General features: G+C 41.4%; 1 protein-coding gene across 1 annotated transcript in view; it reads left to right on the plus strand.

Moving 5' to 3' along the window:
- The window catches only part of LOC126188387 (hemicentin-2-like), a 724,732-nt gene that overhangs the window by 613,864 nt on the left and 84,119 nt on the right, over nt 1-26,749 (plus strand). The window contains exon 8 of the mRNA XM_049929987.1: nt 14,053-14,183. Within this exon, the coding sequence (XP_049785944.1) occupies nt 14,053-14,183 (131 nt within the window). The remainder of the gene's footprint in view (nt 1-14,052; nt 14,184-26,749) is intronic.

The following is a 26,749-nucleotide window of genomic DNA, read 5'->3' on the forward strand; positions in this document are numbered from 1 at the left end:
TATCGTGCAGGAGCAAAACACCTTTTGTCAGCATGCCGCGCCTTTTGTTTTGAATTGTTCTGCGGAGCTTCTTTAGAGTTGCACAGTAGGCATCTAACTTGATTGTCGTTCCTCGTGGCATAAAGTCCACTAGCAAAACACCGCGCCGGTCCCAGAACACAGTTGCCATAATCTTGCGCTTTGACAGCGTCTGTTTGGATTTGACCTTGACGGGTGAGGTTGTGTGTCGCTATTCCATCGATTGTCGCTTGCTTTCGGGAGTGGTATGGGATACCCAAGTTTCATCTCCATTGACAATTTGACTCAACATGTCATCCCCTTCTTCCTCGTAACGAATCAAAAAAGTCCAATGAAGTGGCAAATATCTTTCCTTTGTGGTCCTCTGTGAGGAGTCTGGGTACCCACCGAGAACACATTTTCTTAAAGCTTAGGGTTTCAGACACAATTTTGTACAAAACCGATCTTGAAACTTGTGTAAATTCCAAAGAAAGAGTGGAAATTGTGAATCTTCTGTCCTCACGAATCTTTGTTTCGACTTCAGCCACCAAATCATCAGTGAGCGTTCTTCATCATGGACGTTTTGACGGCCATTTTTAAACTCTCTAACCCATTGACGCACTTTACCTTCACTCATTGCACTCAAGCCATGAACTTCTGTTAACTGACGATGAATTTCTGCAGCTGATAGGCTTCTCGCGGTCAAAAAACGTATCACTGATCGTATCTCACACGCGGCGGGCGATTCAATAATCGTTAACATTATAAAGTAGCACAGCGATGCGTACACGTCAGCTACAGAGCTGCAACTTGCAACAGTGCGATCGGGAAGGATGCCGGCAACTGGTGCGGTGGGTTGTTGCGGCGTCCGCGCGAACTACGGGACTATACGCGCGAACGGCCCTTACTTAAAAAACAACCCTCGTATATGCTGATTATGACATCAAAACGGGACTCATGACTGAAGACAATTATACTCCAGTCACTGAAACTCCAGGCCGAAGACGCGTCTGAAGATGCCTCCGACAAAGGTGGGATCCAAACTGACTGTCACCCGCTATGGGGCGCTACTCTAGGTTCAAATGGTTCAAAGGGCTCTAAGCATTATCGGACTTACCATCTGAGGTCATCAGTCACCTAGACTTGCAATTAATTAAACCTAACTAACCTAAGGACAACACACACATCCATGCCCGAGGCAGGATTCGAACCTGTGACCGCAGCAGCAGCGCGGTTCCGGACTGAAGCGCCTAGAACCGCTCGGCCACATCGGCCGGAGCTACAATTAGGAAAGTAGGCCTGAGGTGCCATTTATTTTCATAGTAGGGTCCTTCTGGTTGTCATCTACGGCAACCGGACACTGTAGTGGCAAGTCGACGATATTCTCCGCTCCGTTTTTCTGCCATTTACAGCGTGTCATCCTAGGGTTTAAGTTTCAGCAACACAATGCCCGCCCTCACATGGCGAGAGTATCTCCTTCTGGTCTTCGTGCTTGCCAAACATTACTTTGAACGGCAAGGTCGCCGGATCTTTCAGTTGACAATGTTTCAGGCATTATGGGCAGTGCCCTCCGACCAGCTCAGGGTTTTGACGCTCTAACGCGACAGCCGGACGGAATTTTGGTTGATACGTCTTAAGAGGACATCCAACAGCTCCATCAATCAATGCCAAGCCGAATAATCGCTGACGCAAGGTCGAGAGGTGGACCAACTAGTCGTTTACTTTCTCAATTTATTAAGCTCTTCCTTTTGAATGAAATTGTATTCCTTCGGTTTTCTATACATGTACATCGCATCTAGCGATTTTCGTCCCATTCGGGTAATTCCTTTGTGTTGCCTCACTTTTTTCTTTTTTTCTTAGAATGTGTATTTGATACGTGAGGAATAAATGGCATTATCCGTAATTAATTAAGCAAGAATCTTTAGTATTCGTCTGAAGACTCTGGGATGTGTCTCTTTCAGAGTAGATACACTACTGGACATTAAAATTGCTACACCAAGAAGAAATGCAGATGATAAACGGGTATTCATTGGACAAATATATTATACTAGAACTGACATGTGATTACATTTTCACGCAATTTGGGTGCATAGATCCTGAGAAATCAGTACCCAGGACAACCACCTCTGGCCGTAATAACGGCCTTGATACGCCTGGGCATTGAGTCAAACAGAGCTTGGATGGCGTTTACAGGTACAGCTGCTCATACAGCTTCAACACGGTACCACAGTTCATCAAGAGTAATGACTGGAGTATTGTGACGAGACAGTTGCTCGGCCACCATTGACCAGACGTTTTCAATTGGTGAGAGGTGTGGAGAAGGTGCTGGCCAGGGCAGCTGTCGAACATTTTCTGTATCCATAAAGGCCCGTACAGGACCTGTAACATGCGGTCGAGCACTATTCTGCTGATATGTAGGGTTTCGAAGGGATCGAATGAAGTGTAGAGCCACGGGTCATAGCACATCTGAAATGTGATGTCCACTGTTCAAAATGCCGTCAGTGCGAACAAGAGGTGACCGAGACATGTAACCAATGGCACCCCATACCATCATGCCTGGTGATACGCCAGTATGGCGATGACGAATACACTCTTCCAACGTGTGTTCACCACGATGCCGCCAAACACGTATGCGACCATCATGATGCTGTCAACAGAACCTGGATTCATCCGAAAAAATGACGGTTTGCCATTCATGCACCCACGTTCGTCGTTAAGTACATCATCGCAGGCGTTCCTGTATGTGTTGCAGTGTCAAGAGCAACCGCAGCCATGGTCCCCGAGCTGATAGTCCATGCTGCTGCAAACGTCATCAAACTGTCCGTGTAGATGGTTGTTGTCTTTCGCAGGCCAATTCCTTTTTGTGAATGACAAATCGGTTGGAAACTTTCCTCATGTCAGCACGTTGTAGGTGTCGCCACCGGTGCCAACCTTGTGTGAAGGCTCTGATAAGCTAATCATTTGCATATCACAGCATCTTCTTCCTGTCGGTTAAATTTCGCGTCTTTAGCACGTCGTCTTCGTGGGGTAGCAATTTTAATGGCCAGTAGTGTAATAGCGGTACTGTTTTATGATTCATGAACTAGGTTGACGTGGTTAAGCAATAAAGGGTGCAGGGAGCTGCAGGATGAAATGTTCTTAAATAAAGAAAAAAGTTACAGGAGGGGTCCACAGAGGAAATCTAGTACATTTTAAAGACAAGCTTCAATTTGACTTCAGCACCAGTTAAGAAAAAGAAGTAGTAAGCAAGGTTCTGCTAAAATGATCAAAGTTAAAAGAACTTAGACACTGTATCTTCAGTCATCATCGTACAACCACAAAAGCAGTATTCAAGGAAACGTAACGCATTTTACCGTTAGGAAGGTTAAGAGGTAGAATGAAGCATCAGCGATTAAAAGTAATAAAAGTTATCTGCTTCCCCTAATATAACCGTTAATCCAACACATCGATTAAGATAGCCTTCTTACAGGTGAGCGTATTTTTTAAAAATTGCGAAGACCACTGGTGCAAATCGGCCGTGTTTTTATCACATAAAGGAACCAGAGATAAACACATTGTACATAAATTATAACATCCAGTAAGTGGACCACGGATCATAAGATCCTTTCGGAAAATAATTTGCATGCTAAGCAATACTCAATGCACAACTGGGCATGAACATCTTAATATGTGCGTATTACCGATTCCCGTACACAATAAAAATTCACGTACACAACAGACAAAGCTTGGAGCGTGGCCTCACTTGCAACGGGTTTCAAACGAAGCAACCTAACACAAGTTAGCTTCACCACGTGGGAAACTCCTTATAAACACGTTGATAGTCTCCAGCACTTTTACTCGTCTTTTATTTCGTCGAAGCACAGCCAGGGACGTAGAAATAGATAGAATGAGTCTCCAATGACAAAACCCTTACTTCAGGTTTAACAAATGATGGTTCACTAGATGCTACATAGTCCAGTTCCTTAGGTGGAATTCCAGTACATCATCAGTGAAATCTGCCTCGGTAATCTGCAGTTAAGAGTCCAAGAGCCGTCCGACGAATTTCTACCGTCCATTACGACCCAACACACACACAGAGACGGCATGCCACAGCCAACCCCAGATGAGGCTACGGACACCGGCTTTGATCCCTCTGTTGTGTTACACGCCGCTTCAGGCATCGACGCCTGGCCGCGTACGGAGCAAGACCCAGGGGTCGTGCAACGCCCCGGCGCGAAATTTACTTAGCTCCCTCTTTGCGCGCCCCTGTCGGGACGCTGAGAAACCAGTCACATAGCGGCGAAGTGATAGTTTCTTAGGCCGCACTTGAAACTCATTCTTAAGGGCCGGTGCACGTCTCAAAATTTGTTTCTGTACCTTTTAACTGTAGTTACCGACTTAGTCCGTCTTCAGAGCTAAAACACACGACGATCGCTGGTGACATCTACATCTACGAGATTACTCTGCCATTCACAATAAAGTGCCTGGCAGAGGGTTCAATGAACCACCTTCAAGCTGTCTCTCTACCGTTCCACTCTCGAACGGCATGCCGGAAAAACGAGCACTTAAATTTTTCTGTGCGAGCCCTGATTTCTCTTATTCTATCGTGGTTATAATTTCTCCCTATGTAGGTAGGTGCAAACAGAATGTTTTCGCAATCGGAGGAGAAAAATGGTTATTGAAATTTCATGAAAATATCCCGTCGCAACGAAGAACGCCTTTGTTTTAATGACTGCCACTCCAATTCGCGTATCATATCTGTGACACTATCTCCCCTATTTCGCGATAATGCAAAACGAGCTGCCCTTCTTTGTACTTTTTCGATGTCATTCGTCAGTCCCACCTGATGCGTATTCCACACCGCACAGCAATACTCCAGAATAGGGTGCAAAGCGTGGTGTAAGCAGTCTCTTTAATAGACCTGTTGCACCTTCTAAGTGTTCTGCCAGTGAATCGCAGTCTTTGGTTTGCTCTACCCACAATAATATCTATGTGATAGTTCCAATTTAGGTTTTTTGTAATTGTAATCCCTAAGTATTTAGTTGAATTTACAGCCCTCAGATTTGCCTGACTTATCGCATAATCGAAATTTAGCTGATTTCTTTTAGTACTCATGTGAATAACTTCACACTTTTCTTTATTCAGGATCAATTGCCACTTTTCGCACCACACAGATATCTTATCTAAATATTTTTGCAAGTCGTTTTACCATATGGTGACTTTACAAGATGCTAGACGACAGCATTATCTGCAAACAATCTAATACGGCTGCTCAGATTGTCTCATATGTAGTTACGAGGTGCATTCAAGTTCTAAGGCCTCCGATTTTTTTTCTCGGGACTGGAAGGAGATAGAAACATGCGCATTGTTTTAAAATGAGGCCGCGTTCATTGTCAATATGTCTCAGAGATGGCAGCACTGTACGGCAGATGGAATTTTACCGCCAGCGGCGAGAATGAGAACTGTTTTAAATACTTAAAATGGCAACGTTTTCCTTACTTGAACAGTGTGCAATCATTCGTTTTCTGAATTTGCGTGGTGTGAAACCAATTGAAATTCATCGACAGTTGAAGGAGACATGTGGTGATGGAGTTATGGATGCGTCGAAAGTGCGTTCGTGGGTGCGACAGTTTGAAGAAGGCAGAACATGGTTTGACAACAAACCGAAACAACCTCGGGCTCGCACAAGCCGGTCTGACGACATGATCGAGAAAGTGGAGAGAATTGTTTTTGGGGATCGCCGAATGACTGTTGAACAGATCGCCTCCAGAGTTGGCATTTCTGTGGGTTCTGTGCACACAATCCTGCATGACGACCTGAAAATGCGAAAGGTGTCATCCAGGTGGTTGCCACGAATGCTGACGGACGACCACATGGCTGCCCGTGTGGCATATTGCCAAGCAATGTTGACGCGCAACGACAGCATGAATGGGACTTTCTTTTCGTCGGTTGTGACAATGGATGAGACGTGGATGCCATTTTTCAATCCAGAAATAAAGCGCCAGTCAGCTCAATGGAAGCACACACATTCACCGCCACCAAAAAAATTTCGGGTAACCGCCAGTGCTGAAAAAATGATGGTGTCCATGTTCTGGGACAGAGAGGGCGTAATCCTCACCCACTGCGTTCCAGAGGGCACTACGGTAACAGGTGCATCCTACGAAAATGTTTTGAAGAACAAATTCCTTCCTGCACTGCAACAGAAACGTCCGGGAAGGGCTGCGCGTGCGCTGTTTCGCCAAGACAACGCACCCGCACATCGAGCTAACGTTACGCAACAGTTTCTTCGTGATAACAACTTTGAAGTGATTCCTCATGCTCCCTACTCACCTGACCTTGCTCCTAGTGACTTTTGGCTTCTTCCAACAATGAAAGACATTCTCCGTGGCCGCACACTCACCAGCCGTGCTGCTATTGCCTCAGCGATTTTCCAGTGGTCAAAACAGACTCCTAAAGAAGCCTTCGCCGCTGCCATGGAATCATGGCGTCAGCGTTGTGAAAAATGTGTACGTCTGCAGGGCGATTACGTGGAGAAGTAACGCCAGTTTCATCGATTTCGGGTGAGTAGTTAATTAGAATAAAAATCGGAGGTCTTAGAACATGAATGCACCTCGTAATACAGATCAGGAACAACCGAGGGCCTACAACACTTCCTTGGGGAACGTCGGATATTACTTCTGTTTTACTCGATGACTTTCCGTCTATTACTACGAACTTTGGCCTTTCCCACAGGAAATCACGAATCCAGTCGCACAACTGAGGCGATACTCCGTAGGCACGCAGTTTTGTTAAATGGTTCAAATGGCTCTGAGCACTATGGGACTTAACAGCTATGGTCATCAGTCCCCTAGAACTTAGAACTACTTAAACATAACTAACCTAAGGACAGCACACAACTCCCAGCCATCACGAGACAGAGAAAATCCCTGACCCCGCCGGGAATCGAACCCGGGAACCCGGGCGTGGGAAGCGAGAACGCTACCGCACGACCACGAGATGCGGGCGCAGTTTGGTTAGAAGACTCTTGTGAGGAACAGTGTCGAAAGCCTTCTGGAAATCTAAAAATATGGAATCAATTTGACATCCCCTGTCGATAGCACTTATTACTTCATAAGTATAAAGAGCTAGTTGTGTTTCACAAGAACGATATTTTCTGACACCGTGCTGACCATGTGTCAATAAATCGTTTTCTTAGACGTACTTCATAATGTTCGAATACAGTATATGTTCCAAAACCCTACTGCAAATCGACGTTAGCGATATATGTCAGTGCCGTCCGGGGTTGCCGAGCGGTTCTAGGCACCACAGTCTGGAACCGTGCGACCGCTACGGTCGCAGGTTCGAATCTTGCCTCGGGCATGGATGTGTGTGATGTCCTCAAGTTAGTTAGGTTTAAGTAGTTCTAAGTTCTAGGGGACTGAGGACCTCAGAAGTTAAGTCCCATAGTGCTCAGAGCCATTTGAAACATTTGATATAGGCTTGTAATTCAGCGGATTACTCCTACTTCCCTTTTTGGGTATTGGTGTGACTTGGTCAATTTTCCAGTCTCTAGGTACGGATGTTTCTGCGAGCGAGTGGATGTATATAATTGCTAAATATGGAGCTATTTTATCAGCATACTCTGAGAGCAACCTGACTGGTATTCAATCTGGACCGGAGGACTTTATTAAGTGATTTAAGCTGCTTCGTCACTCCGAGGATATCTGCTTGTATGTTTCTCATTTTGGCAGTTGCTCTTGATTGGAATTCAGGAATATTTAATACGTCTTCTTTGGCGAAGGAGTTTCGGAAAACCGTGTTTAATAATTCTGTTTTAGTGGCACTGTCATCAGTGACTTCACCGTTGTTATCGCGCAGTGAAGGTATTGATTGCGTCTTGCCACTGGTGTGCTTTATGTATGACCAGAATCTCTTTGGGTTTTCTGCCAGATTTCGAGACAAAATTTCATTGTGGAAATTATTAAAAACATCTGGCACGGAAGTACATGCCATATTTCGAACTTCTGTAAAACTTTTCCAATATTGGGAATTTAGCGTTCTTTTAAATTTGGCATGCGTTTTACGTTGCTTCTGCAACAACAATCAGACCCGTTTTGTGAACCATCGGCAATCAGTTCCATCACTTATTAATTTATGTGGTATTGTTGTTGTTGTGGTCTTCAGTCCTGAGACTGGTTTGATGCAACTCTCCATGCTACCCCATCCTGTGCAAGCTTCTTCATCTCCCAGTACCTACTGCAATCTACATCCTTCTGAATCTGCTTAGTGTATTGATCTCTTGGTCTCCCTCTACGATTTTTACCCTCCACGCTGCCCTCCAATGCTAAATTTGTGATCCCTCGATGCCTCAGAACATGTCCTACCAACCGATCCCTTATTCTAGTCAAGTTGTGCCACAAACTTCTCTTCTCCCCAATCCTATTCAATACCTCCTCATTAGTTACGTGATCTACCCACCTTATCTTCAGCATTCTTCTGTAGCACCACATTTCGAAAGCTTCTATTCTCTTCTTGTCCAAACTAGTTATCGTCCATGTCTCACTTCCATACATGGCTACACTCCATACAAATACTTTCAGAAACGACTTCCTGACACCTAAATCTATATTCGATGTTAACAAATTTCTCTTCTTGAGAAACGCTTTCCTTGCCATTGCCAGTCTACATTTTATATCCTCTCTACTTCGACCATCATCGGTTATTTTACTCCCTAAATAGCAAAACTCCTTTACTACTTTAAGTGTCTCATTTCCTAATCTAATTCCCTCAGCATCACCAGACTTAATTTGACTACATTCCATTATCCTCGTTTTGCTTTTGTTGATGTTCATCTTATATCCTCCTTTCAAGACACTGTCCATTCCGTTCAACTGCTCTTCCAAGTCCTTTGCTGTCTCTGACAGAATTACAATGTCATCGGCGAACCTCAAAGTTTTTACTTCTTCTCCATGAATTTTAATACCTACTCCGAATTTTTCTTTTGTTTCCTTTACTGCTTGCTCAATATACAGATTGAATAACATCGGGGAGAGGCTACAACCCTGTCTCACTCCTTTCCCAACCACTGCTTCCCTTTCATGCCCCTCGACTCTTATAACTGCCATCTGGTTTCTGTACAAATTGTAAATAGCCTTTCGCTCCCTGTATTTTACCCCTGCCACCTTCAGAATTTGAAAGAGAGTATTCCAGTCAACATTGTCAAAAGCTTTCTCTAAGTCTACAAATGCTAGAAACGTAGGTTTGCCTTTTCTTAATCTTTCTTCCAAGATAAGTCGTAAGGTCAGTATTGCCTCACGTGTTCCAACATTTCTACGGAATCCAAACTGATCTTCCCCGAGGTCGGCTTCTACCAGTTTTTCCATTCGTCTGTAAAGAATTCGCGTTAGTATTTTGCAGCTGTGACTTATTAAACTGATTGTTCGGTAATTTTCACATCTGTCAACGCCTGCTTTCTTTGGGATTGGAATTATTATATTCTTCTTGAAGTCTGAGGGTATTTCGCCTGTCTGATACATCGTGCTCACCAGATGGTAGAGTTTTGTCATGACTGGCTCTCCCGAGGCCATCAGTAGTTCTAATGGAATGTTGTCTACTCCCGGGGCCTTGTTTTGACTCAGCTCTTTCAGTGCTCTGTCAAACTCTTCACGCAGTATCTTATCTCCCATTTCATCTTCATCTACATCCTCTTCCATTTCCATAATATTTATGTGGTATGTATCTCTCACCTGCTGTCGATACTATGTCTTTGAAAACATTCCACAACTTTTCTACACTTACATGATCGAATCGGAAGGAGTGAAGACTGTCTCTTAAAAAGGCGTTAAGAGCATTTTTATCAGCTTTTTTAAATAGATATACTTCGCGTTTCTTTTTGATAGTTGTAGGTGTCACGGTATTGAGCCTAGCAGCAACTGCCTTGTGGTCACTAATCCCTGTATTCGTCACAGTACTCACTGTTTGTCCCGGATTATTTGTTGCTCAAAGGTCAAGTATGCTTTCGCAACACTGGCGTCAACTGGCACTCGTTGCTACAGATCAACGTCTTTGATTTGTCTGCAGTCGAATAAATGAAACAGCTGCACGTTTGTTATTGATTTACATGTCACGGTCTGCTGTTTACTATCATCATGAAACCAGGTAATGTATTTAAATAAATTAAAATAACGCAGTAGCGTTACCTGCCCTACATTAGACAAATAATGATTTAATGCTGTCATCCTTTTTCCTACCTATCTCCATTGCCCATAACCTGTTATATTTTGTCTAAGGTATTTATGTCCCTCTGTGTCACTATTGCTCTTCCATTCGACAGCCATTTCCAGCACCAATCCAAATATCACAATTACCTCTCCCTTCTGCGGGCCAGGTTCTTTCATACACTACTTTCTCATATTCTGTTTCCTTCATTTCTTACTTAATCTGTCCACATGATTTTAAACATTCTCTTCAAATGCTTCTCCCGGCTTCCGATGATCATAGTTTCACTTCTTTACAATGCTGTGCTAGACACATAGTCGTTCTGCAACTTATTCTCCTTTTTTCTAAGTACATATGATACCAAAAGAACTGTTCTATTGTAGAAATCTTTCTTCACCTCCGCGAGATTGTTGTTGATATCTTGCTTACTTTTGGCATCATGTGTTAACTTACTTCCAACACAGAAGAATTTTGTCACTTACTCTACTTCGGTGAAATTCCTAATTTTCATGTTCAGCAAGTCTTAAATCTTTCTTCACTACACTTGAATGATTTCTACCGATTTTCAAATACTCATCCTACTCGATGGCGAGACTGAAAGCGAGCCTAGCAATAAGTCTCAGTCAATTAAATTTACGAGTTGGTGAGTAATTAAATCATTTTAAAAAATGGCTCTGAGCACTATGGGACTTAACTTCTAAGGTCATCAGTCCCCTAGAACTTAGAACTACTTAAACCTAACTAACCTAAAGACATTACACACATCCATGCCCGAGGCAGGATTCGAACCTGCGACCGTAGAGGTCGCGTGGTTCCAGACTGTAACGACTAGAACCGCTCGGCCACCCCTGCTGGCTAAATCATTTTAGATTACAGTGAATCACTGGAAATGTGTCTTCCCGATTTCACTAACTTGAATTAAAAATGCTCAGATTGACACATAAAAATAGAATACTATAAAATCAAATCGTCATTGGGAATTAGATGCACTTGAAGATGCCAGAGTGGGAAGCCGGGTGGGTTGTACTAAATAACGATGGTATCACAAGTGAAAAACTACTGAACATTTGTTCAAGGATTTAAATTAGGAAAACACCATTAACTAAAACAATAATCGCAAGAGAATACGTGATTTATAGTACCTGCTTTGTAGCCGTATCTCAACACGTGGAAAAATACATTATAAGTAAGGAAGGAACAGTTTGTCAAACTATACGAACGCGCACATTCGAACCAATTATTCACACGTAGAAGAGACCACAAGGATAACTTTACCCGTCAACCGCTTGGTCAGTAACTGTCATGGACATTCTCCGTTTCGGAAGTAAGAAAAATACGGAAAAAATTACAAATAAAGCAAATTGGCATACGACTTCTAATACAGGTTGAATATTGAACCTGAACCAATAATAATGTTCAGCTGATAGCTCACAGGTGACGTAAATTCACGTGCTATAATTCATATAATAAAACACAACGTAAAACACGGAATTCACGAAAAATATTGAACTAAAATTAAATTACAATCGCGCGGCAAGTAGTAGAAAGGTTGCAATAAGAGGGGAATGAATTACCGGAGCGGAAGTTCAATATGCCTCATGAGAAGCACCTGGTTGAAACCAGCACTTCACGCACTACGAAGAGCACGAAACTCTGGAATGAAGCCATATCGAATTAAATAAAGAGAATTATAATACCAGCTTATAGAAAATATATGGAACATTCACAAATAAAATGCACATTAACTGAAATGAGTTATGTTGGTCACGGCAACCTCCCATAGCTAAGCTACCGAAGGACAAAGAATCGAGTTACAGAAATGAAATATTAGTAAGCTTTGATGCCGCTCCCTAAAGGAAAAAAACTATACGGTATGATTTAACATAGCAACTCAACTAAACCAAGATCTGGGACGTTTCAGCTTCCTAACTTAAATCACTAGAGATGACCAGAACTGCCCCGTTCCATGATGCTGGACAGAGGCCCACAGATAGCAGAGGAAAAGGGAAAAGAAAATTCGTCCTGCTTATCCGTACCAACCTATCAATATCTGTGTACCAGACTCTTAATGTCTCTTTGGACCGGAAAAACACTACTGAAACTCTACAATAAAGCTGACTTAACTGCCACTACCATTCAAAGACCTCGTACCCGAAAACAATAGTATTTGGAAGCACTGCTCAGAAACTTACATAGTCTAGCAGACGAGGTAAAAACCAGGAAAAGCAAAACATAAATGTAGCATTGGACACAGAAATATAATAAGGGGAAGTAATAAACATGGTTGTAGGAGGACATACATATTTTGTGTACCTACAGATGTGTCAAACGTAGGATAAATTTAAGAAATTACAGAATCTGAACGTCTTTGAACCACACTAATGATACACTCTACTGTTCGTCCTCCCCAGAATCAAAAGCACAGTTACACAGACAAACAGAAGTACTGCGAGGTATAGACAGGTCGAAGGCAGCTCAATAGAGCCGATGGAATGGATCATGTTAAGACGTTTCGGTCTTCATCGCCTTCATCTTTGCTCTCTTGGTTCTTGAGTCGTATACTGTGCTAATAACGCTGCCCATTCTTTTCGGTAAGTCTCGAATTTCTCCTTTCCTTCCTGTACGAAATGCTATGTCGTTTGTGAACCTTAACACTGATATCTGTTTCCCTTGCACGCTTTCTCCGTTCTGAAATTTTCTTCCATTCGATGCACTGATTTTGCAGTTGGCAGCCTCGAACCAAAGGCGATATAAGCTGTGGTTCGTTCTTCGTAATACAGAATTGTCTTTCATTACTTTATGCTTGTACTACTCCTACTTGAATTCTGTAGATACTGCATATCATTCGTCGTCCACAAATTTTAATGTTGCGATCGTATTATGGCATCATACATAGCTGAAAATTTTCTCTGGATCACAATTTCTAGAAATGTAACCCAATTTTTACTCTGCATTCTCCAAACCAATCTGATATTTCTTAGTGTCTGTTCTTCGTTAAGAATAACCAAATAAAACTAAGACTAAAAGTAGACTGGAATATAACCGATACTCTTTGCAACGAAAAATTCCCCTTGTTAATGAGGAAGGATAACTAATTAGGGGAGATTATTTTGTCTGCTGTCTGACATCTCAGTTGTATTTCGCATGTTAAAATTGGAATTTTGCAAAAAACGTTCCCCATATGGCGAGAATGTAAATCACATGCTTGAAAGACTTAAAAGAATCGGTTATCAGTTCTTTGTTATGAATTAACGTGTTGCAGAATTAATTGCTCCACAACTTAGGTTTCTGAATCCAAGATACCAGTCTGCATGCAGGGATCATTAGAAACATCATTTGGGCACTAGTTATTTACTTTCTTTGTAGGTGGTTGTATTATACAAGATGGCCAAATAATGGCTCTCGGATATTAAACCACTTTTAGAAAGAAATGTAAGAGAATATGCTACTACATTTTGGAAGAAATATTGTGGTTTCGTTAAGAATTAATTACAAAGAGTGGCATGCAAAACTTCGAAAAAATTGCGGTACTTAGTATGAGAGAAACAACATGACATTAGCATTTTTTACGTTATAGTAGAGGACCGTAGGGTTCTGAGAACTTCTTTCTACTCAATTAAAACGTCTTTACTATAACACGCCTTTAGTGAAAGTGCAGGTATGATATACTTATGATCTACTGATATACTGACATGCTTTACTGAGTACGGAAAATTTATTCACATATACTGATTTTTATACCACGAGTAACTCCCACCCTGGCAACAGTAACTATTCAAGGTTCACCGTAACGTCTACTGTATAGCGTCGGCAGGCTATGAACACAATTAGATGTGGGGATCTGTGGAGCTACAGCGAAGTCTCTGTTTGTCCTTCCAGACGCCCCTGAGGTGACGGTCAGCCTTGGCCCGTCTCTGGACCCAACGGACATCCGTGAGGGCTCCGATGTATACTTCGACTGCCGCATCAAGGCGCAGCCCCAGGCGATCAGGGTGCAGTGGCTGCACAACGTAAGTACCCCCGATATCTCCTGTCCTTTTGATGAAGCTAAGAGCATGATTTGCGTCAGACATTTCTAATGACTGTCTGTTATTTAAGATATATGTGGTAGCATCATGGTCTCGTAAGTTATTATCTTCGAGTTTCTGTGCTGGCATTAGTAATAAAAGCGGTGACACATGCAAAATTTTACCAGGGTGCTACAATGTAATGGTCAGTAGCTTTTTGACTTACAAGGATACTAATCATAACTAAAATTATTATATTAACTTTGTGTACAAGAATTGAACTTTTGTAAATATATTATACATTAATATATTTAAATTTCATCCTTTAAAAGTGGGAGGAGTAACATGAAGTACAAAAGAATATCGGGTCTGCGGGAATCGAAAGTGAGCCGATAATTGTTAGTTCTCTTAAATCACTGGGCTACCTGCCGTTACATGAAGTGGTGCTCACAAAGCCGTCATACTCTACACGTAAATCTCTAGACAGTGATTTTACGTTTCGTCCGACACACTCAGGCGAAATATTGCACAAATTTGAAATGGCGTCAACGTACTTTTACTCACATTGTTTTATTGTATCTACAGTTTCTGACAACGGAATAAATGGAATTTTGGGAACCAACAAACATCTTTTGAATTCAGGAATCTGTGGCAAACGATTGACATCACATTAAGTAGTTACTCAAACATGATCTACCCTTTCTCAATCCACTTTACTATTTATTACTTGTAGCTGTAGGTGTCGGAAACATGCAGCAGTCCTCAGCAGTTAGGAGGCCCAAGTCAGTTGCAGAGTCTAACAGAAAGAATAAGGTTCTGCTGCTAGGTAGTTCACACGGTAGAGGTGTGGTCCAGCAGTTGCAGAAAGTGTTGGGGAGTGAGTACCGGGTCACCACCATTGTGAAGTCTAGTGCAGAGTTGGCTCAGGTGACTGACAGCATACGGGAGCTATATTGAAATTTTATGAAGGAGGATCAGGTGGTGATAGTGGGTGGAGCAGGGATTAGTCTTGATAGGGACGGGGAATATTGTGTAGGTGGTGACATGGTACAGATAGCTACTCAAACTGGTGTTACCAATGCGCATTTCGTGCAGCTGTTAGATCGTCATGATCGGCTTCATCTTAATGCGGCTCTTAGGCGCGTTAACAAGGGGCTGGAGAAGGTGCTGATGGTAGAGGGCATGGGCCACATGGCCATGGTGCCATTTGAGTCTATCAGTAGACTGGGTTTCACCAGGCATCGCCTGCACCTCAATAGTCATGGGAAGAGGAGGCAGGCGAAGCTTATAGGTGACAATATAGTGGATGGTGGTGGGATCACTCATGGAAATATTCCTGTAGTAGTTAGTGTTACAGCTGCCGTTTTTCTAGATTGAAGTCAGCTGATAGGTATACGTGCTTAAATGAAGTCACTCTGACTAAGGAATCACCTTCAGAGGACTTTCCACGTAGAGAAGAAATTAGTATATTTCAACAAAACATAAGAGGTATTGGAGATAATGTTAGTGAACTGCTTGTAGATGTTGACTCTGAAATTATTGGTATATCGGAGCACCACTTAAATAATTTGACAAATCAGAGGCTTCCTTTACCAGAATACAGATTTCCTGGCTGTTTTTCAAGAAGTTCCTTGCGGAGTAGAGGAGTGGCCATGTACGTAAAGAAACACTAAGATATTTGAGTACATCAACGTATCATGGCACTGCAATGAACAGATATTTGAATGTTGTGCAAGGACAGTGGAATTTCGTGAAACTGAACTTCTAATTGTTGTTGTTTATAGGTCCACAAACTCTGACTTCAGAGCATTTCTGCTCAAGCTAGAGAGGGTTCATGATTCACTGTGTAGGAAGTACCAGTACTTAGTTATATGTCATGACTGCAATATTAATTTTGTGTACGATTGTGCAAGACATAGGATGTTGGTAAATCTTCTAATTCATATGGTCTGATGCTGACTGTGTCTTTTCCAACTAGGGTGCAGGGGAACAGTAGCACAGTCTTAGACAATATTTTATTCATTCTTAATTACTAGATGGGCATACTATTAATAAAAAGGTGAACTGCCTTTCAGAACATGATGCACAAATTTTAACACTAAAAGGCATTTGTACTGCTACATACGTTACATATAATTACAAACTATGTAGGAAAGCTATTCCAACGGCAATATAGCGTTTTTTAAACCTCGTCAAGGAACAAGAGTGGCAGGATGTTTATAACGCTAATAACATAAATGACAAATATAATGCTTTCCTTAACACATTTCTAATGCTCTTTGCGAGTTGTTTCCATTATAACGTTCTGAACGGGGTACTAGCAGTAACAGGCAGGCTGGGTGGCTGAGTAGTGGGATAAGGATATCACGTAGAACATTGCGGCAATTATATCAAAATGTTGGAAGTAGTCACAATCAAGCTGCAGTAGCCCATTACAAACAGTGCAGTAAGGTGCATAATACTGTTGTTAGGAAGGCAAAGAGTATGTGGTATGCAAATAGAAAAGCTAATTCACAGGATAAAATTAAAACCATATGGTCAGTTCTGAAGGAAGTGTCGGTCAGCAGCTCAAGGTCGAAGATATAAAGTCAGTCCGTAAAAAAAATATTTCTGTTACTGATAAATCAGATATACGTACAGTATTTAACAACCATTTTCTGAACACTGCTAGTGAATTAAATAAAAATTTAGTTTCTACAGGGAATCATAGAACTGTCTTGGCAAGTGAAGTGTCTTTTCCAAATTGATGTCTGAAATACACCTCTATAATACAGACAAGGGGGAGATTGAGTCAATCATTAAATCACTGACGATTAAGGATTCTCATAGATATGATGGAGTTCCTAGCAGAATATTACTGTGCTGCCCATGTTAGCCCTGTACTTAGCCATATTTGTAATTTTCCCTTTAGGAATGGCCAGTTTCCTGAACGATTAAAGCACTCAGTAGTAAAGCCGCTTTATAAAAGGGAGAAAGGGATAATGGAGATAATTTTAGACCTATTTCTATTCCGTAAGTGTTTGCTAAAGTTACTGAAAAGACTGTGTATGTAAGGATGATTGATCATTTTGTATCACACGATTTGCTCTCAAATGTACAGTTCGGCTTTAGAAGTCGTTTAACAACTGAATGTGCTATATTCTCTTTTCTCTGTGAGGTACTGGATGGGTTAAACAAATGGTTTAGAACATTAGGTGTATTGTTTGAGTTAACTAAGGCGTTTGATGGTGTTGATCACAAAATATAGATCCAGAAGTTGGACCATTATGGAATATGGGGAGTAGCTCATAATTGGTTCACCTCGTACTTTAGCAACACACAGCAACAGGTCATTATTCACGGTGTTGAGAATGGCTATGATGTGGGGTCTGAATGGGGTGTGGTCAAATGCTGGACGTCCATGGAATCAGTGTTGGGGCCACTCCTGTTCCTTTTATATATAGATAATATGCCCTCTAGTATTACAAGTAACTCTAAAACATTTCTGTTTGCTGATGATACTAACTTGGTAGTAAAGGATGTTGTTTGTAAAATTGTCTCGATTTCAAACAGTGCAGTTCATGAGATAAGTTCATGGCTTGTAGAAAATAAACTAATTCTAAATCACAGTAATATTCCATTTTTACAGTTTCTAACACACAGTTCAACAAAAACCGACGTTTTAATTTCACAGAATGGGTATATGATTAGTGAAACTGAACAATTCAAGTTTCTAGGCTGTCAGACAGATAGTAAACTGTCGTGGAAACCTAACGTTCAGGACCTTGTTCATAGACTTAGTGCTGACGTTTTTACAATTCGAACGGTACCTGAAGTAAATGATCGTTCGACACGAAAATTAGACTACTTTGCTTATTTTCATTCGTTTATGTCGTATGGTATTAAAATTTGGGTTAACGTTTCCCATTCTAAAAAGATATTTTTGGCTGAGAATATATATATTCTTTAATATCGCTTCTTGATAAGAATATCAGGTTAATAATCGGCAGAAATCGAACCTACATTTGGATCGGACTTCCTTAACTCTTGTGCAGAAAGCAGTGTAGTATACTGCTGCATTACGTTAAGGATTCAAAAATCTTAGCAGTAATCCACGTGCTTTCAAATCGAAACTGGAGAGTTTCCTCATGGGTCACTCCTTCTATTCTGTCGAGGAGTTCCTTGAAAAATTAAGCTGATTCTTATGTTATATTGTTGATTGCGTCTGCTTAAGCTTATGGACATTTTTGGTTCATAAACATTTTATTTTTATCGGTTATTACTTTTAAGTTGTAATTTAATGTGTTGACACTTTACATGATCTTGGAGATTTACTCCTCATTTTGGTCCTATGGAACTTGACGTATCTCTACTCTGTTTGTCATAATCATGGAAAATATGTAATATGCAACTGCATGCAACGAAATTTCTGTGTAATTGTTAATATCTTATTTATTGCCTTTCTTACCGGAGTTCTTCTGTTTCCAGGTTTTCTCCGATATTAATTTTAGCTTAATTTTTTATTTTTGTTAGAGACTGTTATAGTCTTCTCCACTAAGTTTATATTGTTTTAATAACTTTTTCAGTTTCTTTCAAAGCTGCAGGTGAATCTTCTAGATTTTCGTGAGCGTTTGAGTATTTCAGCTCATGTATTTGTTCTGGACATTTAAGAATATAATCAAAACATTTTGCAAGTATTTCGAAATTTTCGGTGTTATGGAAGCCATGTCGGTGATCCTTGTCCCGCACTCCCTGTTCTTAGAATTACATTTGAAGTAGATCTGCTCTTTAAAACTCTCTTTTTCCTCCAATGATCTATAGGAAAAGGGCCTGTGTAGCACATCGTCTAAAGACAACACTTTCATACAAAACTCCTCGTGTAATAGCTTGTTTTGCCATCAGTGAGCCCACAGCCTGTTCACTTAAATGGTATAATCTCAACTAAATGGAAAATTTTGTTTTACATATATAAACTGAACTGATTATATGTAAATCTATGAACAAAAGTTTAACATTGCAAGGCTTAAAAATTCAATAAGAAAGGAAAGTTGATAACAGTAGGCATCGGACTTGGGTACAGGAATTTCCAGTCCGTGCACTATACCACCCAGGATGACGTCTTTACAGCAACAGCTTCCACAGTACACATCACACAGTTTCAATGAAAAATATTGTCCTGGTGCATTGAGCAACATAGCAGTGAGAGTGCTAGAAGCGATGATAACACATCAGAGCATGCGTACACTAAAACGGATAGTTGCGTCTCCTCTCCGAATTGAGCGTAGTATAGCTGACCGTTGTTTCAGCAAGGGATACTGGTTCCTAAATGTTGTGGAGAGAGCGTTACAAAACATGTCTCAGTTCTTTTTATTGGCGAATCAGCATGCGTTCGAGAACAAATGGCGTAGTTTTACTGCGATTACCGGCTCATGTTCGAAAATGAGTGGCGTAATTTTAGTGCAATTTGAGGCTCACATTCGAAGAGAAATGGCTTAATTTTAGTGCCCAGTCTACTGTGTGCTGTAGTACATTAGTGCAAGATAACCGGCCGCCACTGTGACACACAAAATAATAGAGCAAAATCAACTTCCAACGCGCTGTTAATGAAGTCAGCCGCTGCGACAGACTCCATCTTGTGAGCTGTCCGTTGTAATTTTTCTTGCATATTCACGCTAGTTTAAAATAATTATCTATGCCCTGAGATACACTGTCAGATAGAATAAACTATTCTAAAGGATAAGCAATCTGCGTTAAGTACTGATAGGGAGAGTAAGTTTACGTAAAAGTGCAAAAATAGTGTGGAAAATCTTTTAGCTATAAGTGTACATTTAGTGTAGCGGTGAACTGTTCCCTTCACTGTTTCAAAGCGTAACGAGTAGTGGAATGGATTCTCTTACCTCTAAAACGTGCAAATCTGCACTATTTACCCAAGATTAATAAGTGCACGCAGTGCTGAAGACCTCTGAGAAATTGCGTCATCGTCGAACAAACTTTATGATCTAAAATTACGAATGAAAGATAAGTTCAAAGGGAACATGTTGTAATTTCTCGCTTATGTACTAGTATATATGTGTAATATAATAGCGTTCACAGATTTCATTCAAAATGGTTGTGTCACATGCCAGGCTTTTGATTCGGGGAAACTCAACTGACAGTGTAATACAGTCTTCTAACTGGTATGCTGCGGCCCGCCAATAATTCCTCTGTTGTCCTAAACTCTTTGTCTTCGAGTAGCACTTGCCATATACGTTCTCAGTTATTTGAATCATTTGCTAGATGTATTCCAGTCACTGTCTTCCTCAACATTTTTTACCCTCTACAGTTTCATCTAATACAACGAGAGTCAGTCCATGACGTCTTAACAGACGTCCTATCGGCCTGTCCCTTCTACTTGTCAGTGTTTTCCATATGCTAACTTCCTCTCAGTATCTACGCAAAACCTTCTCATTCTGTAACACGCCCGGGAGAACTAATGTGTGGGAGGTACCATTTCATGACTTCTCGTTTCGTGACCGTTGCTTGACCGTGCGCCCTGTCGACACCACGTACCTGATAATCCCGCAGCGGTCGTACTGTTCTGCTCCACACTGCTACTGGCTTGCCTGAAATTGCCTATCGAAATATGCAAGCGAATAAGGGGTCCCACTAAACGTTGAAACACAACACTATCCTATGTCTGGTATGAACATCTATATTCTGGGACGATATGGAAACCACAGGTTGCACTGTTTACACTCTAAATCGTTACTGTTTATCCCAATTAAGAATTTTGATGATTAACAGTCCAAAAAAAGATCATTCGGACAAGCGTATGCGTAACCGACACGACGCGGGTGATTGTTGATGATACGGAAGCAGGATGATCGAACGAAAGTTCTTACGCCCGTCACACATACAGATATCTGGTAATAGTCCTCCTTGTCACTAGTAATGATATAACACTGTGCGTAAAGTTAATTTTTCAGTTCTCAGTTCTCACTTGTACGAGCGTGCGCTTAACCGTCGCGGCGCGGCTGATTGTTGATAAAGCGGAAACGCGATGATCGAACGCACGTCCTTACGCTCGCTACAAGACACTGTGACTTGACTGCACTCTTTTATGGTAACTAATGTTTACTGATTCACATCGGTTCATTCTGGGAGACCGAACCGGCGCGGATGATCGATGCTGTGCGAGACGCAACCTCCCGCAATGTTTCCATTACGTGATAGTGATTTCACCTGGTTCTCCACCTGCTGACCAACCTACTCCTTAGTCTTTCCTACATCACTGTACACCTCTTTTATTCGCCGTGCATAAGCATCCTGGTTTAGCGCAACAGCCGTTATCCTGTGTTTACAGTGTGAAACTTCCCCTTTCAACAATTATTCAAGACTGTGCTTAAACTGACACACAATATTTTTTAGCGCAACGCAATCTGACTTTCAAAACTCCCTACATAAGAATGGCCCTGACGAACATTAACCTATACGTTTCACAAATCACCTCACCAAAAATCTTCCTTACTCGAACTACTGCAATACATCGAGCGCCACTACTGCCAGCTAAATAAAAGATTCAAACTACTGAAGGAACTAACTACTGATAGGGATAGTTAGCAAATGAAAGATTTTAATAGATAACAACACTGTATTTATCTTAATAATCATAATATATATAGCAGTTCAATTTCAAAACTCCGCCATCTCTCTCCCCACATCCACCACTGCTGGCGGCTCACCTCCAACTGCGCAACGCTACGCGCTGTTCGCATCCAGCTGCCCAACACTACAATGGCAGACAACAATGCAAACTAGCCACAGACTGCACACAGCTCAGCCAGTGATTTTCGTACAGAGCGCTATGTAACGTTGCCAATAAGAAAACATAAACAGCCTACTTACAAGTGTTTCACTTCCTCACCTAATTGTTCGAAATGCCCGTCAAAAACCTCAACCTTTTTAGTAAGTTCTTCCTTCACTTCTTTGACTTCCGATTCTACCTTTTCAGAACGTTTAGTATTGCCTGTAATGTTCGCCTCAAACCGAACTGTATGTTCATCTGCCCTTTGATGACTTGACTCAGCCAGCTTCCTCAGAGCATCATTACTCTCGTCGATCGTTTTGCTGAGTCGGTCGTTCATATGTTCTACCGATCGCTTAATATCTTGCCTTAATTGTTTGTTATCTTGCTCTACTTGTTTATTATTGTGCAATAATGTTTTGAACATGTCAGCGATAGACATGTCAGACCTAAATCTACACTCATCCCGTCTAGGCGTCTCCATAACTGGTGACGACACTGCATTAGGACTTCCCATCTCTGTTGATATACTACTGTCGCCTATACCGGAATCCGTCGACAATTCACTACCACTTGCTTCTGTTTTCGTCTCCACCTGATTACTTTCGTCTAAAGAGTCTACCTTCACCTCTCTGTCTACTGCAGTTGCACCAACCTCATTATTTGCCATATTGAACCACAGATAAGTCACTCGAGCGATCAATAAAAAAAATTACAACACTCGTACCACAGAATGGATGCCAATAGCCACAATCAAACTACAACGCCGTATGCACTCAACGCTGTAATTCATGCTCAGAAGCACACATAACATACAAGATCACGTAAAAAAAAAAGAATTAAATATAAGCTAAGGTAAATATAGTTCAGCAATTGTATTAACTGTTACTATAAATTAGACTACTAAATAAGCAGGATCTTACAGTGACATTTACTTTACTGTACGATTGGCAAAGTAATTATGGCTCGTAAGTTTATGAACAAAAGTATTTCAACTGTTACTGTCTGTGATTACATAATTATAGAACGCAATCTGCACTGCCAGTTAACCACTCTCGTTGCTTCAGTTGCGTGAGCTAACGTTGTGATGCGCGACCTACTTTGCATTGTCTTGTAACTCCCTAGTCGCGGCTGTTGCGTAGCGCCGACTCAGTTGTCGCCGTCCGGCTGTCAGCACTGCGCCCTCTCTACAAAGCGTGGTAATATTTGCTACGTCGCTCCTAGGCGCCGCTCACGTCGTACACGATTATGGCTGCCAAAAGGTTTTCACTTTTTCCCATAGGTGCCACTAGCGTGTCTTCCGTAATGGCTGCCAAATAACTGTTCCCTATCGCACCTAGATGCCGCTAGCGTCGCCAAAAGCGCACCACCGTGGAGTATGTTTACTTCGTAGCTCTAGCTCCTTGCACCACCACGGATCGTTTTTTTTTTTTTTTTTTTTTTGGTTTGTGGTTTTAGGGCGCAAAACTTCTAAGGTCATTAGCGCCCATCCACCACGGATCGGACGAGTATATACACTTTGTCACAAGTTCTTTGACGTACACATACCAAAGCTCAAGCGACGTCACTCAACAATAGAATATAATAATTACTGTTTATACGCAAATAGTTCACACTCCAAGTTAACTTTGCGCAACTTCTTATCCTAAATTGCAGGTTCTGAATACACGTCGCCATGTAACATGCCCGGGAGTACAAATGGTTGGGTTACTTTTAACTGTTTGTCGTTTCGTGACCGTTTCTTGACCGTGCGCCCTGTCCACACCACGTACCTGGTAATCCCGCGGCGGTCGTACTGTTCTGCTCCACACTGCTGTTGGCTTGCCTGAAATTGTCTATCGAAATAGGCAAGCGAATAAGGGGTCCCACTAAACGTTGAAACACAACACTGTCCTACGTCTGGTATGAACATCTATATTCTGAGACGATATGGAAACCACAGGTTGCACTGTTTACACTCTAAATCGTTACTGTTTATCCCAATTAACAATCTTGATGATTAACAGTCCAAAAAAAGATCATTCGGACGACCGTACGCGTAGCCGACACGACGCGGCTGATTGTTGATAAAGCGGAAACGCGATAATCGAACGCACGTCCTTACGCTCGCTACAAGACACTGGGACTTGACTGCACTCTTTTATGGTAACTAATGTTTACTGATTCACATCGGTTCATTCTGGGAGACCGAACACGGCGCGGATGATCGATACTGTGCGACAAGCAACGAGAGGAAACATAAACACGTTTTTTCATTACTTCTTGACGCACTTTCCTCTGAATCACTTCCATATTTCATCACTTTACTGTCATATTTCATCACTTTACTGTAACAGCATCTGTAGCAACACTTCAACATGAATACTACAAACGCCTCTCACTTGCACTACACACTATACAACATAACAGTACCGGTTCCCACGGTCGCCTCACTACAGACGCGGCTGCCCGCAAAGATCCTACACAACTAAGCCAGCGATATGACAATACGCTTCAATTCGTTACCCTATCAGTCCACCTAATTTTCAACCTTCGGATGTAGCGTCACATCTCAAATGTGTCGATTCTCTTCTGTTCGGGTTTCACCTCAGTTCAGGTTTCGCTGTCATACAGTGCTGTTCTCCAAACGTATCTTCTCAGAAGTTTCTTCCTCAAATTAAGGCCTACGTTTGGTGTTAGTTGACTTCTCATGGCCAGGAGTGCCCTTCTTGTAGTGCCAGTCTGCTTTTGACGTCCTTCATGCTCGGTCCGTCATTGGTTATTTTGCAGCTTGGATAGCAGAATTCCATAACTTTATCTGCCTCGTAACGATCAATCCTGATGTTAAACTTCTCGTTGTTGTCATCTCTGCTGCTCCTCATTACTTCCGTCCTTCTTCGATTTACTCTAAATCCACATTCTGAATTCATTAGACTGTTCATTCCATTCGGAAGATCGTATAATTCTTTTTCACTTTCACTGAGGATAGCAATGTTATTAGTGAATCTTATCGTTGATATCCTTTCACCAGCAATTTTAATTCTACTCTTGAACCTTTCTTTATATCCCGTGTTACTTCTTCGATTTATAGATTGAACAGTAAGGGTGAAAAACTACTCCCTTGTCTTACCGCCTTTTTCGTTCTTTTTTTCCACTTTCATTATTCCTACTTGAATCTTGTACATGTTAGATATTATCCATCTCTCCTTATAGCTTAACCGTATTTTCTTAAGGATTTCGAACATCTTTCAACATATTACATTGTCGAATGCTTTCTCCAGGTCGACAGATCCTATGTACGTGTCCTCATTTTCCTTTAGTCGTGTTTTCATTATCAACAAACGTAAGAGCGGCCTCCCTGTTGCCTTTACCTTTCTTAAAGCCACAGTAATTGTCATCTAATACACCCTCAATTTTCTTTTCCATTCGTCTGTATATTATTCTTTTCGGCAAAATGTTAAGCTCATTACGCAATAATTTCCACACTTGTTAGCTCTTGCAGTCTCCGGTATTGTGTGGATAATATTTTTCCGAAAGTCAGATGATACGTCGCCAGGCTCACACATTCTACACACCAATGTGAATATTAGTTTATTTGCCACTTCCTCCAATGATTTTAGTAATTATGATGGAATGTTATTTATCACTTCTGCTTCATTTGATCTTAAGTCTTCTAAAGCTCCTTTAAACTCTAGTTATGATACTTGACTGGCTTCCATTTCTACATCGATACCTGTTTTACTTCTATTACATAAGACAAATCTTCCGGCTCACACATGCCTTCAATGTACTCTTTCCACCTATCTGCTCTCTTCTTTGTGTTTAACAGTGCAATTCACATTGCACTCTTAATGTTTTGTCTTGTTTCCCTGCATTTACTACTTATTTTATTCCTCGGTGACTTGTATTTCAGTATTCAGAATTTCCCTGAACATTTTTGTACTTCCTTCTTTTCTCGATCAACTGAAGTATTTCTTCTGTTACCCACGATTTCTTCGCAGTGACCATCCCTGTACCTATGTTTTACCTTCCAACTTGTGATTGTCTTCTTTTGGAATATCCGTCCCTCTTCAAGAGAACTGCCTATCGCAATATCTACAACCTCAGGTAACTTCAACCATCACTCTTTATACCTTCGTACTTCCGTATCCCATTTCTTTGCGTACTGATTCTTCCTGACTACTTTCTTCAACTTCAGTCAACGAGGTGAAATAAGTTAATAAACGTCTATAAGCAAATTCAATTGGCAGAGAGTATAATTGAATTAAGACTCAAATAGGTAACCAACTTTGGTGACTGTGCGCTAACACTGAAATTCACTCATTTTACATCTACATCTACTTAATTTTTTTATTTATTTTTATTAACTTTTTTACACCAGTCTTCTGCTTCTGACTGGTTTGATGCGGCCCGCCATGAATTCCTATGTCAACCTCATCATCTCAGATTAGCACTTGCAACCTGCATCCTCAATTATTCGCTGGATGTATTCCAATTTCTTTCTTCCTCTATAGATTTTACCCTCTAGGCCTTCCTCTTGTACCATGGAAGTCATTCTCTGAAGTCTTGGCAGCTGTCCTACCATCCTGTCCCTTCTCCTTGTAAGTGTTTTCCGCGTATCCCTTTCGTCTCAGATTCTGTGCAGAACCTTCTCATTCGTTAACTTATCTGTCCACCTAATTTTCAACATTCGTCTGTAGCACCGCATCTCAAATGCTTCGATCCTCTTTTGTTCCGGTTTTCCCACAGTCCATGTTTCGCTACCATACATGTCCGACTATACTGTCCTTTAGTCTTGTCAGTGTTGTGTTATACTCCTTTCCTCTCT

The sequence above is a fragment of the Schistocerca cancellata genome, chromosome 5 (genome assembly GCF_023864275.1).
Source record: "Schistocerca cancellata isolate TAMUIC-IGC-003103 chromosome 5, iqSchCanc2.1, whole genome shotgun sequence".
Classification (NCBI taxonomy): domain Eukaryota; kingdom Metazoa; phylum Arthropoda; class Insecta; order Orthoptera; family Acrididae; genus Schistocerca; species Schistocerca cancellata.